At 42.2% G+C, this 11,893-nt stretch overlaps 2 protein-coding genes across 2 annotated transcripts; both read right to left on the bottom strand.

Annotated features, from left to right (window-relative positions):
• Window positions 1-4,207: 4,207 nt before the first annotated feature.
• Window positions 4,208-5,575, bottom strand: LOC131285828 (fibrinogen-like protein A). Its single transcript, XM_058314682.1, has 3 exons — window positions 5,429-5,575; window positions 5,143-5,358; window positions 4,208-5,044 (listed from the first exon to the last, which is right to left on the bottom strand). The coding sequence occupies exons 1-3, from the start codon at window positions 5,573-5,575 to the stop codon at window positions 4,208-4,210; spliced, it is 1,200 nt and encodes a 399-aa protein (XP_058170665.1).
• Window positions 5,576-6,970: 1,395 nt separating this feature from the next.
• LOC131285826 (angiopoietin-related protein 7-like) lies at window positions 6,971-8,898 on the bottom strand. The gene is made up of 6 exons (XM_058314681.1): window positions 8,845-8,898; window positions 8,690-8,773; window positions 8,401-8,619; window positions 8,202-8,276; window positions 7,917-8,135; window positions 6,971-7,813 (listed from the first exon to the last, which is right to left on the bottom strand). Exons 1-6 carry the CDS (start codon window positions 8,896-8,898, stop codon window positions 6,971-6,973), a joined length of 1,494 nt encoding a protein of 497 aa, XP_058170664.1.
• Between the last annotated feature and the right edge of the window lie 2,995 nt (window positions 8,899-11,893).

The raw sequence follows: 11,893 nt of genomic DNA, 5'->3' as shown, positions 1-11,893 counted from the left end.
GCAACCGATTTTCCAAAGTAGAATATGCTTAACAACAACAAGTGGGGTGGAATTGCAGAGAGGGTGAGGCAAAAGTATCTAACTAAAGCTTTGGAATAGAACGGAAGTATTAAAATAAAATAATTAAAGTAAAACTTCATCATCAATTTACAAGCTTACTAATTTGGTGTTAACCATAGATAAATCATTATATTTCTTTTAACGGTTGGCATCATTCCTTGTTCAAAACATTTAAGTTATGTGGAGTTGTTTTAAAATTGTTTTTAATTTATTGTTAATATTTTTTTTAATGTGTTTTCTATTTTTAAATAACCATTTTATCAAATATTTTTTTCCTTTCAGTATTGAATTGTTTTTTGGTATTTATCCTTCTGTCTTGCAATCGATTGTGATGATTTTGTAAAATCATGATATTTCTTTTAACGGTTGGCATCATTCCTTGTTCAAAACATTTAAGTTATGTGGAGTTGTTTTATAATTGTGTTTTAACTTAGTGTTAATGTATCTTTTTTAAATGTTTTTGTTTTCCTTGTTAATAATAACTCTTATCAAGTATTAAATTTGTTTTGGAAGTTTTCTTTCTGTGTTGCAATGGATTGTGATGATTTTGATAAATCATGTTTTTTTTAATGGTTGGCATCATTCCTTGTTCAAAACATTTTAGTTATGTGTAGTTGTTTTAAAATTGTGTTTTTAATTTACTATTAATATTTCTTTTTTTATGTTTTTTCCCTTTTTAAATAACCAGTTTTATTACAACTTTGTTTTTCTTTCAGTATTGAATTTGTTTTGGTATTTTTCCTTCTGTGTTGCAATGGATTGTGTATTCTGTTCTTTTCTTACCAACTCTTCTTTTTCCTACCGTGCTTACCAAAACAAGAGGACCTTTTCTTAAAATTAAACCCAAAACACGACCCAATCCGACGGTCGGTCGGTTCACGTTTCCACGATTTTCAACCCGCACCACCGCCGGCCGAAGTCGAGTAATCAATTAAATAATCTTAATTGGATTTCAAACTTTCGACAATAATTTCAAATTACATAAATTTGAATTCTATTCACAATTCTTCTGTCGCGCGCGCGTTCTGTGTTCACGTTCCGCTTCCTTCGCTTCCGTCCTCCATCGCGAACCGTTTGTCAACCCGGGCTGATTCATTGCAGTTAATTCCTTGCCCTCATCGTGCGACCCTCATCCGCAGCATCCCGCCTCTGTCCAAATCGTTTGATCTCCATAACTTTACACGGTGCAGTTGTGTGTCTCCGGATGCATCGCGAATCGAGCGCTCGTTGAGAATGGCTACCTCCTTCATGGGTCCGAACTTTACAGCGCCCTGTGTCGTTTGGTTCTTGTCCCCTGTGTTTTGTCTCTTTCCGGAGATGACGCGACGAAGACGAAGACCCACTCGCGACCACCGATGGATCCGCGTTAAAGGTCGAATTATTATTATCTGTCCATTTCCTGTCGTCGCGGGTTGCTCTTTTCTGGAAAAGTGCATCCGCGGCTTTTTCTGCAAGTGACGTTTGGAAGTGGCAGTCCACGGGGGGAGGCATGAGGCAGCGTTTCGGGGGGATGAAAAGAGGATCCATTGAAGGCACCATTTACGCATCGTCCGACCCGTCGATGACACACGGACGACGCCGGAGCTAATAATTCGCATAAATTTCTTAATTTGGCATTGCATCGGTTGCTAATGGCATTATGCAAAAAGCCGCACATGTGTGTGTGTGTAAGTGTGTGTGCGCGTTGCCGCTAATCATCCCCTCACGCTGCGGGAACGGTTGCGTATGGAACCTAGCTGTCCTCTCGCGGGCCAAAGGTCCGAGCACGGAACGGAACTGCGCCAACTGGCCGTAAGACATAATAACCCACAACTTGCGACCACAGACGACCCGGGCCGGTTCCATAAACAACCGGAACTTTTGTGCTCCTCCCCCTTCTCGCTCCTTTCTCTGCCCCTCCTCTCTTTCCTCCACACTTCGACGCGGATCGAATAAATGTTTAATGATTGCTAATAGTCTGCAAATGGTAAGGGCAACGGAAGCTCGCTCTTGGGCATTAGGGCATTGTGAGATTGTACCAGTCTGCGTGTGTGTGTGTGTGTGTGTGTGTATGTTTTCCTTTATGCCAGTAATAGATAGTGTACACCCGTGGGTTTCGCTCGAAATTGGCAAGCCCCGACTCTGCCTCACATTTGCCGACAGATGTGATATTTTCTTCGGGCGATATTTACGAGCTTTACTTATGAGAAGTTGCGATAGGGAGATCGTTGTGTTACCTCGAAACACATGTTTCCAAATGTCAAGGGTCATATTGCTTACTGTGATTTGTTTTTGTTTTTGTAACTCATTTGTGTAGTTTATTTTAATAGTTGTGGTGTGCCTTAAAGATGTTTGTTAAAAAGGTTTTCTTTTCTGTTTACATGTTGTTCAAACATTTTTACTTTTTTTTTATGTGTTTGTTATAAGTTGTGCCTTTTTACCTTGTTTATTTTATCTTCGTTACGCTTTTATACTCGAGTTAGTAATTTGTTTGCATTTTTCTATTGTTTTTATTTACGCCATTTTTGTTTCCCCAATCTTGTTTTTTTATTATGTTTTCTTGTTTAAATTTTTCGTTTTGAAATAGATATTTTTCTCTAAACCTTGACTCTAGAATCACTCGCCTTAGGCAACTTGCCAACAGAAATAAGACTGTCCAGACTGAAAAAGGAACAAGGACCATAGCCAATTTAAGCACAACAAAACGAGTACAGTTAGCGCTACCGTTTGATTGTTGACTGTGTTCCTAACCCTCTAATTAGTCATTCCAACAATTCTCCTAGGATCGCAGGGCCACTTATGTTTTATTCAGGCATCGATCACTCGCAAATGTTGTCTCTAGAAAACGAAAGAGATGAGAAAATGGTCGCGCTTGCAACTCTGTAGCGCTGTGCAGCGGCAACGGTAACATTAGCAGCATCTCACATGCAACAGTTACGCAGCGCAATAGAATAAACAACGGCCGTTGCAGTCCCCCCCCCTTTGGGGTCGATTCTTTTGTGCCGATTCCCGCTCGAACGGCGATGCATAATGACATTCCCGGTGCCATTCCGGGGGCTGCTCATCCAAGCCCGAACCGTTGTTACTGGAAATGGAAATGCATCGCATTGCATCGGAATGGATGCGACCCGTCCGGTTGTTGTGCGCCATCCGCGGGAGCCCGAAACCGAAACCATTCGCCATTACGGGCTGCACATTTGCGATCGGCGGATGGCGTTTTCTGTTGTTCGTTTTTTTTCCTTTTCCCCACCCCACCCTTGCGTGCCACCTTAAGCCGGCCGCAGTCGTATTGCTTGTTTTATGGCGTTTCGATTGCGTACACGCAGTGGCGCATAAAATAATAAACATAAAATAATAATCATTATGAGCACGAACTCGGCAGGTCTTTGTGGACGGAAGAAAGGATGGGAAGGAAGGAAGGGAGAAATGCTATGGGAAGCTCGGAATTTCCAATTCCTATTCCGGCTACCGGTGCGCCATTAGGATCGGTTTGCATCGGTGAGTCGTAAAGTATTCTCGATCGCACAATGACGCTCCCGAGTCCTTGCGGAAGTCCTGCAGCGTTCGACGTTTCGATCGGCGGCTTTCAATCCGAACGATTTAACAATAATCGTCGTTGCGCTGTTATTATTACTTTCAACTGTCGTTCAACTGCTGTCCGGTGCACCATTTGGGCAGCGGGAAGCCATGTTCGTCCGCTTCGGTGTCGATATGGATGGCCGCGGTGACGTCTCATTAGCAAAACATGACGACCGACGCACAGCGAGAGCTCATTCGCTTGCAATCGACACATTATCCGTTCGACCGTTCGACGATGGATGGCCAAATGTGCCTTCGAAGGAGTTAAAAACAAATGAACTGACCTCGTGAGTTGGTTCGGGAAACGTTACGTTTTGAAACGAACTGCTGATGTTCAAACAATATGAACTGCGAACAAGTTTAATATCAACCTTTCTTCCTGTCATTGCTATTCACCCAGTGAAACAATCGAAGCAAATCGGAATTTAGCGTCTAAAAGTTGTATACGAGAAAGGTAAATAACATTTGATTGAATTCGATTGACGAAGAAGAGGGCATGGCTCTTGTGCCATTTGGGGACAATGAAAACCGTTGTAAACACATGTTATTATCAATCGGTTGTGAGTAACTCATTTTATTGGATCAATTTTTAATTGATTTCACGAAGCATCATTCTGCTGTAAGCCATGCCGCGCTGGTCATTTTTAAAATGCCACCAATACATCGCTTTTTGACTTGATAAGTTTCCATACGGTCCGTTGAGGTTGGCATTGCCGCATCCATTATACCACCAAGCCCCGTTACGAGCCTCGGCACATTGAACACTACTATCGTTATCATTATCGCTATCCTTAGTAGTGAACTTCATGCCCTGATTCCAAGCCATTGAATCTCCAACCGTTCCACTATAATTTCCAATCTTCAGGACGAACTTTTCCGCTTCACTGCCAATCTCGAAGTGGTCATACTTTGCATAGCCGTAGTTTCCATCATAGTCTTTCACTTCCACCATAAGCTCGTGCTTCCGGGTTGAGGTCAGCTGATGAAGATACTTCAAACCTAACCAAAACTCACCGTCAATTGTGCCAAAGCCATCGCGATACTCATCCCAGGTTCGGTAGAAATCAACTTGCCCGTTAAAGCGATACTGGAATACAATCCAGCCACCGCCGAATGCGACCTGCTCACAATATACTGTTTTAAATTGACCATTCCCAAGATGGATGGCATAAGAACCAGTTTGTTTTGATGATATACTCTTGCATGAGCTAGGAATACTGTAGTTCTTGATGTATTCGGTTTCATTTTGCAGCTTTTTGAAGTTAGCTTCTAGCTCGTCATGTTTTACCTTCGATTGTTCTTCCAACCTGGTCATGTTCCGCATCATCTGCTGCAGGGTATTGTCCTTTGCCTGGATTTGTTTTTTTATTTCAATCAATTCACCTTTCTGAGATTCTTCTCGCTCCTTCTCATTGCGTTTAAGTTCCTAGAAAAAATAAATCACAACTGTAAATCAGTTCTTCAACGGATGTTACATATATACATTCAATGGCTAAAATTATAATGCAAAATTAATGTTTTTACCTTAATAGAACGCTCGATTTCCTGCAAGGAGTCGTCCTTGGCCGTTACATTGCTTTCCAATTCCATCAACGTGCTCTGTACACTTTCATAATGCGCTTGAACAGAACTTTCCACTGACTCTTGAAGAGAGTCATTAATAGAGGTTTGATTGAGTTCTAACTCAGCAAGCTTGTCTTGCAGCGTTTCATATCTGCTGGTCATAGAATCTTCCACTTGCTGCAAATAGTAAAGCAATTGAATAATTGGTTTTGGACATATTTGAAGTGAAGAATAATTTATAATTTACCTTCATAGAGCGTTCCATCGACTGCAGCAAGTCGTCTCTTTTCTTTAAGCTGTTCTCCAATTCCAACAACTTTTCTTGCACCTCCTGCAGCAAAGTCAAACCAAGCTGTTGATTCTTTAATTTGAACAATTTTTCACTTTGCAACATATTTTTACCTTCAATGATTCGTTCAGTTTCTCTCCATGACTGTCGATTTCCGCCTTAGCACTTGGGATTTCCGGTGGTCCATTTTGCCGAAAGAAAAGTTTACTCATAAACAAATCTACACCATATCTATCGGAATCCGAGGTGGTCACGGATGAGAAAAGAACAAACAACAGCACTACACACACAAGAGCCTTCATGGCGAAGGGACACTAAATGCTTAACAGCTTGGTTCTACAACACTTCTGATGATCGACTGCGGATCGCGGGGCTATTTTATATGTCCTGAGGCGTGAGAAAAAAGGGCAGCAGATTTTGATAACCATTTGTTTTGGGAAGTGTCGTCGCATAATGTAGCCAAAATTGGCGCCATTCTTGATAGTGCAATTTCCCACGGTATTTTGCGGTTCTTGCGGTTGTTATCAACAAGCATCGTTGAAACTGAATTTGGTTTATTGTTTATGTGTTTGAGTATGTTTCCAATGATGTTTGTGCAACTTCTTATGGATCGTGCGGGGAAGCTGATTACAGCGAACTTTGAACGGAACGGAATTAGATATACGATCGGACGTACTGAAAGATAAATGACTTTTGCACGACCTGGAAACGATTATGCAACGATCAAATATTTATAAAAGAAAGAAAGAACTTAATTGTTTGGGAAATTCGTTTGGAATTGTAAAATAAGAGCTTACCTTCCTTTTTTTCTTCTGCAGTAGAATCGTATCGACAACTTTAATGGGTTTCAATTGATGGTGTGTCGTTTGCCGATTTTGTTTTGGGCTATGAATTTACAGATTAGAACAATCCGGTTGAAAGCTTGAAAGGCTGGATTTTTTCATTTTTTTTCTATTGTTTTTAGTATTTGAAGCTTGAAGAACTTGTGTGTTTGAATTATTTGAACTAATTTTAATCAACTACTAATATAGTTTTACTGATGAACTCCTCCCTGGATGCATTTCAACATTTTACCTCCATTTCATGAAATCCTGACTCAATGGTCATTTGGAATAGCTCAAAATTAATAGAATCAAGAAAGAAAAAAAATACTTACTTTTATAGAACCACCACCATGACACGAAACGTCCAGAAGTAAATTAGGTTTTGTTTTTATTTGTGATACACCATGTGAAACAATCGAAGTGATTCGGAATTTAGCCTCCCAAAGTTGGACACAAGAAAGGTAAATAACATGTGTGACATTTTTATACGCAAAGGGGTTTTATTTGAATTTGATTGACGAAGTATGGGTCACCTCTTGTGCCATTTTGGGCCAACCACTTGCATAGTAGAGGTTTTGAATCGTGATAAATGATATCACCTTCTGATTGAATGAAAAACTTACAACACATGTTATCATCAATCGGTTGAGCGTAACTCGTTTTATTGAAACCATTTTTAATCGATTTCACGAAGCATCATTCTGGAGTATACCATAGCGCGACGGTCATTTTTTAAATGGAACCAGTACATCACCTTCTCTCCATCACGTGATATGTTTCCATACGGTCCGTTGAGGTTGGCATTGGTGCAGCTGTGGTACCACCAAGCTCCGTAACGAGCCTTGGCACATTGAACACTACTATCTTTATCATTATCGCTATCCTTAGTAGTGAACTTCATGCCCCGATCGTAAATCATTGAGTCTCCAGCCGTTCCACTATAATTTCCAACCTTTAGGATGAACTTTTCCGCTTCACTGCCAATCTCGAAGTGATCATACTTTGCATAGCCGTAGTTTCCGTAATAGTCTTTCACTTCCACCATAAGCTCGTGCTTCCGGGTTGAGGTCAGCTGGTGAAGATACTTCAAACCTAACCAAAACTCCCCGTCAATTGTTCCAAAGCCATCGCGATACTCATTCCAGGTTCGGTAGAAATCAACTTTCCCGTTGAAGCGATACTGGAATACAATCCAGCCGCCGCCGAATGCGGTCTGTTCACAAAATACCGTTTTAAATTGACCATTCCCAAGATAGATCTCGTAAGAACCAGATTTGTTTGATGACACGTCCTTGCATGACCTAGGAAAGCTGTGGTTTATGATACTTTCGGTTTCATTTTGCAGCTCGTTGAGGTTAGCTTCTAGCTCTTCAAGTTTAACCTTCGAATGGTCTACTAATATGGTCATGTTCCGCATCATCTCCTGCAGGGTATTTTCCTTTGCCTGCATTTGTTTTCTGATTTCAATCAGTTTACCATTCTGAGTTTCATCTCGCTCGTTCACATTGCGTTCAAGTTCCTAGATAAAATAAATTCTAACTGTAAATCAGTTCTTCAACAGATGTTACAATACATGTACACAACTCAATGACTACAATCATATTGCAAAATTAATTTTATACCTTAATAGATCGCTCGATCTCCTGCAGGGAGCCGTCCCTTGCTGTAATGTTGTTCTGAAGTTCCATCAACGTGCTCTGTAGATTGTCATACTTTTCCTGAGTTGGACGCTCCATCAACTTCTGCAAAATGTCATCCTTAGTGAGAGTATGATTCTGCTCTAATTCAGCAAGCTTGTCTTGCAGTGTCACATATCTACCGGCCAAAGAATCTTTCACTTGCTGCAAACAGTAAATCCATTAAACTATTTATTTTGCTCTAATATTGTGTGCATCCAAATGGCTTACCTTAATAGAATCGTCCGTTTTCTTTAAGCTCTTCTGAAATTCCAACTCATTTTCTTGTGCAGACAGTTGCACCTCCTGCAGCAAAGACAGTTCAAGTCGTTAGCTCTTTAATTTGAACAACTTTTTTCATTCCAACATTTTCTTACGCACATATGTGCAATTCGATGGATAAGATCAAAACGCAAATCAATGTACTTACCTTAATAGAACGCTCGATCTCCTGCAGGGAACCGTCCTTTGCTGTAATGTTGTTCTGAAGTTCCATCAACGTGCTCTGTAGACTGTCATACTTTTCCTGAGTCGGACGTTCCATCAACTTCTGCAAAACGTCATCCTTAGCAAGAGTATGATTCTGCTCTAATTCCGCAAGCTTGTCTTGCAGCGTTTCATATCTACCGGTCATAGAATCTTCCACTTGCTGTAAGTAGTCAAATATTTCAATTATTGGTTTTGGACATATTTTTAGTGAAGAATAATATATAATTTACCTTCATAGTGCCTTCTATCGACTGCAGCAAGTCGTCTCTTTTCTTTACGCTCTTCTCCAATTCCAACAACTTTTCTTGCACCTCCTGCAGCAAAGTCAAACCAAACCGTTGATTCTTTAATTTGAACAACTTTTGTCATTTAAATATGTTCTTACCTTGAATGATTGTTCAATTTCGTCCAGTTTCTCTTCATGACTTTCGATTTCCATCTTCGCACTTGGACCTTGCGGTGGTGTATTTGGCCGAAAGAAAAGTTTACCCAAAAACAAATCTCCATATCTATCGGACTCCGAGGTGGTTCCGAATGAGAAAAGAACAAACAACAGCACAACACACACGAAAGCCTTCATGGCGAAGGGACACTAAATGCTTAACAGCTTGGTTCTACAACACTTCTGATGATCGACTGCGGATCGCGGGGCTATTTTATATGTCCTGAGGCACGAAAAAAAGGCTGCAGATTTTGATAACCATTTGTTTTGGGAAATGCCGCTGCATAATGTTGCCAAAAATAGTCCCGTTTTTGATCGTGTAATTTCCCGCGATATGGTTTATCACGAGCAGTGTGGTTTGCCAAACACATTCGTTCTTCTTCCAAATTCGTTTTGGTGAAGGATGATAACAACGAGTGATTCAAGTAGAATAAGAAGCTGTCAGAATTATTTTGCTTTCCTCTCCAGTCTCGTCATTCGATTCATCTCGGTATGTGACGGTTTCTCCACTTTTTAGCGATAAACGTTCAGCAACTGTGTGTGCAATTGCGGACCAGGAAACAATTATCATGTTCTCGTGTTTTATTATGTTATCTCTAAAGTAAGTTGACCAATGCTGTGGTCAACTCAGCATCGTTTGTTTAAAGAGAAGTGCGTACGCTGAAGCTCATATGCATACCATCAAAGATATATCTTATGTTGATATGTTCTACACTTATTTTTTCTCATGTTTTTTTGTTTTTTGAAGTGTTATTAAAACAAAATCGCTTGATGCCCTCAAACCACTGCAAGTAACGAGAATCAACGTATTAGTTGCAACCGAAGTGAGTGAAGGCAAACCGCTCGTTATCTCAACCGAAACCGGGCCGTTGGGTTCCCGTTTGCAGAAGGAGAAGATTCGCCGGTGCATGAGCTCATTTGCCGGCGAAATGCAATCCTCTTAATTTCCTTCGAGAGCGGACTTCATTTGTGGTTTATTAACGTGAGTGTGCTTCTGGCGTGTTCCTCCATAAAGTGTGCTCATTTTAATCGGATATTTTAGCAACTCTGGACACTAGTTTTTACTGGTTTTAATTTGTAAAACAAGATGGCTCGGCACATCTTTAACCTGTCAATCCCTCGTCAACGTGCGCCAATCGTCCGTTCGTTGACCCTCGTTTCGCGAGTTGTACGATTTTTTGGAGTGTCAATTTGATAATTTGCGTTCGAGACTGAAAGGCAGCTGCTGTACAGAGCCGGTACCTTGAAAAGAAACCAGTCTGCAGGATTCTAAGAAATTTACATCTTGATGTAGGGCTCCACCAAGGCGTCCCTCGTGTCGGTCATTCACACAAACAGCTGAGCTTGGTCCCGAACTGCTACTCCGAAGGTAAGATCAGCTGATTTTCTTCGCCGCTTTCGACGGAACCGTTTGACCGGACCGGCCATAATAAGGGCGACAGGTGTCGGCTGCACGCCACGTCCATCAGCGGCACGTGCCAAAAACGCACGTCTCCCAGCATCCTTCCGGACCTCCCCCTCCCCCCGCGGATCCCCAGGACTCGGCCGAACGCGGCCGAAAGCCGGGCTCCCATTAGCTACTTAGGCGCTAATTGGATTAACAACGTCGGCCCCTAGTGTTGCACCTTTTCTAAGGAGCGCCCCGAGGCCAGCGAGAGGCTAATTTACAAGTCAAACCTGACCTGGCCACTTCTTGGTGTTGTTGTTGCTCTTCAGATCGATAATTTATACCATCATTTGTGCTTGCCGAACGTCGAAAACCGGCTTTGAGCTCGTACTTTTTCGGCGAAAAAACAAAACTGATCCAACTGCTACTTGCACGTGGATTGGAAAATAGGCGGAAAAAACACCCCACCACACCCCAACACCCGTGTCCTCGGACCATCGGACCATCGGAGCGTCGGGTTCGGAAGATTAAACAAACAGCATATCGACGTGTCCATGCCAAAACGTGACATTCGATGATTTTTATCTTTCATCCTCCTCTTCACCACACTCACCCCTCCCATTCGATCGTTTCCCACGGACCTCCCCCGGCTTCATTCGAGGGTGAACTGCACATTCAGCCCCCTCACCACACCCCCTCCCATCGCGGTTCTATCGGGGGTTTGATTTTTGTTTTTCCTTTAACGGTTCCACCGACGCTGAGTGATGTCGAGATGATGAAAAGTATCCGCCATCAAATATGCATGCCAGCGATAGATCAACCCGATAGGCGACCCGTTGGCAACTTTCCGTGTCCGGCTGTTTGTGTGTTGTTGTTGTTGGTGTGTCCCCTCACCCGAGATCTCCTCCGATTTTCAAAACCGTTTCAATCAATCTAACGAAATCGAAACGATTTCGGGCTGGACACTGTGTTTCTATCGCTTCTCTTTTATTGCACGTAACAGGAGGGAGTGAGACGGAAAATGGTTGGCCGTTTCCGTCGCACGCTACCCTGGTGAGTGTGGGTAAGGACACGAGACTCCTAAAATGGCTTCGACCCGGACGAATCGAGAAGGCCTATCGGAGATAATTAATTTATTAAAAACAAATTAATGATTTACATTTTAAATTTACTTTTTATTGGATCTACGAATTCCCCCTCCCCGCTTCCCTCGTCGTTTCGTCATGGGCGTTTTTGATTGTGGCTCTCAGACGGTGGGGGGGGGGGGGGGGGGGGGGGGAAGGCGCGACGGATTTAATTCCGAGCAAAGGCAAAGGCGATATCGGCCGTACGATTGATGATCGCTTAGGCTGAGCTGAGTGATTTTTATATGCGCTTTTATTGACTTCGACGCCTACGATCGCCGAAGACGATCCACCTTCGAAGACGCGGTGGTCAGATTTATGGACACTTTTCCCGCCCGTTCCGAAATGGGGTGCAAATGGGAGAGCGAGGACCGACATTGTGGTTCTCAAATTAAGAAACAATCAAATCACTGATTTTGTCAACGTGGAAAGTGCGTATAAAATTGAGTTACGGCTGGCAGCGTTTTATGATGAGGTTCGG

This window comes from Anopheles ziemanni, chromosome 3 (genome assembly GCF_943734765.1).
Source record: "Anopheles ziemanni chromosome 3, idAnoZiCoDA_A2_x.2, whole genome shotgun sequence".
In the NCBI taxonomy this organism is placed as follows: Eukaryota; Metazoa; Arthropoda; class Insecta; order Diptera; family Culicidae; genus Anopheles; species Anopheles ziemanni.
This window is presented reverse-complemented; position numbering and strand designations above follow the sequence as displayed.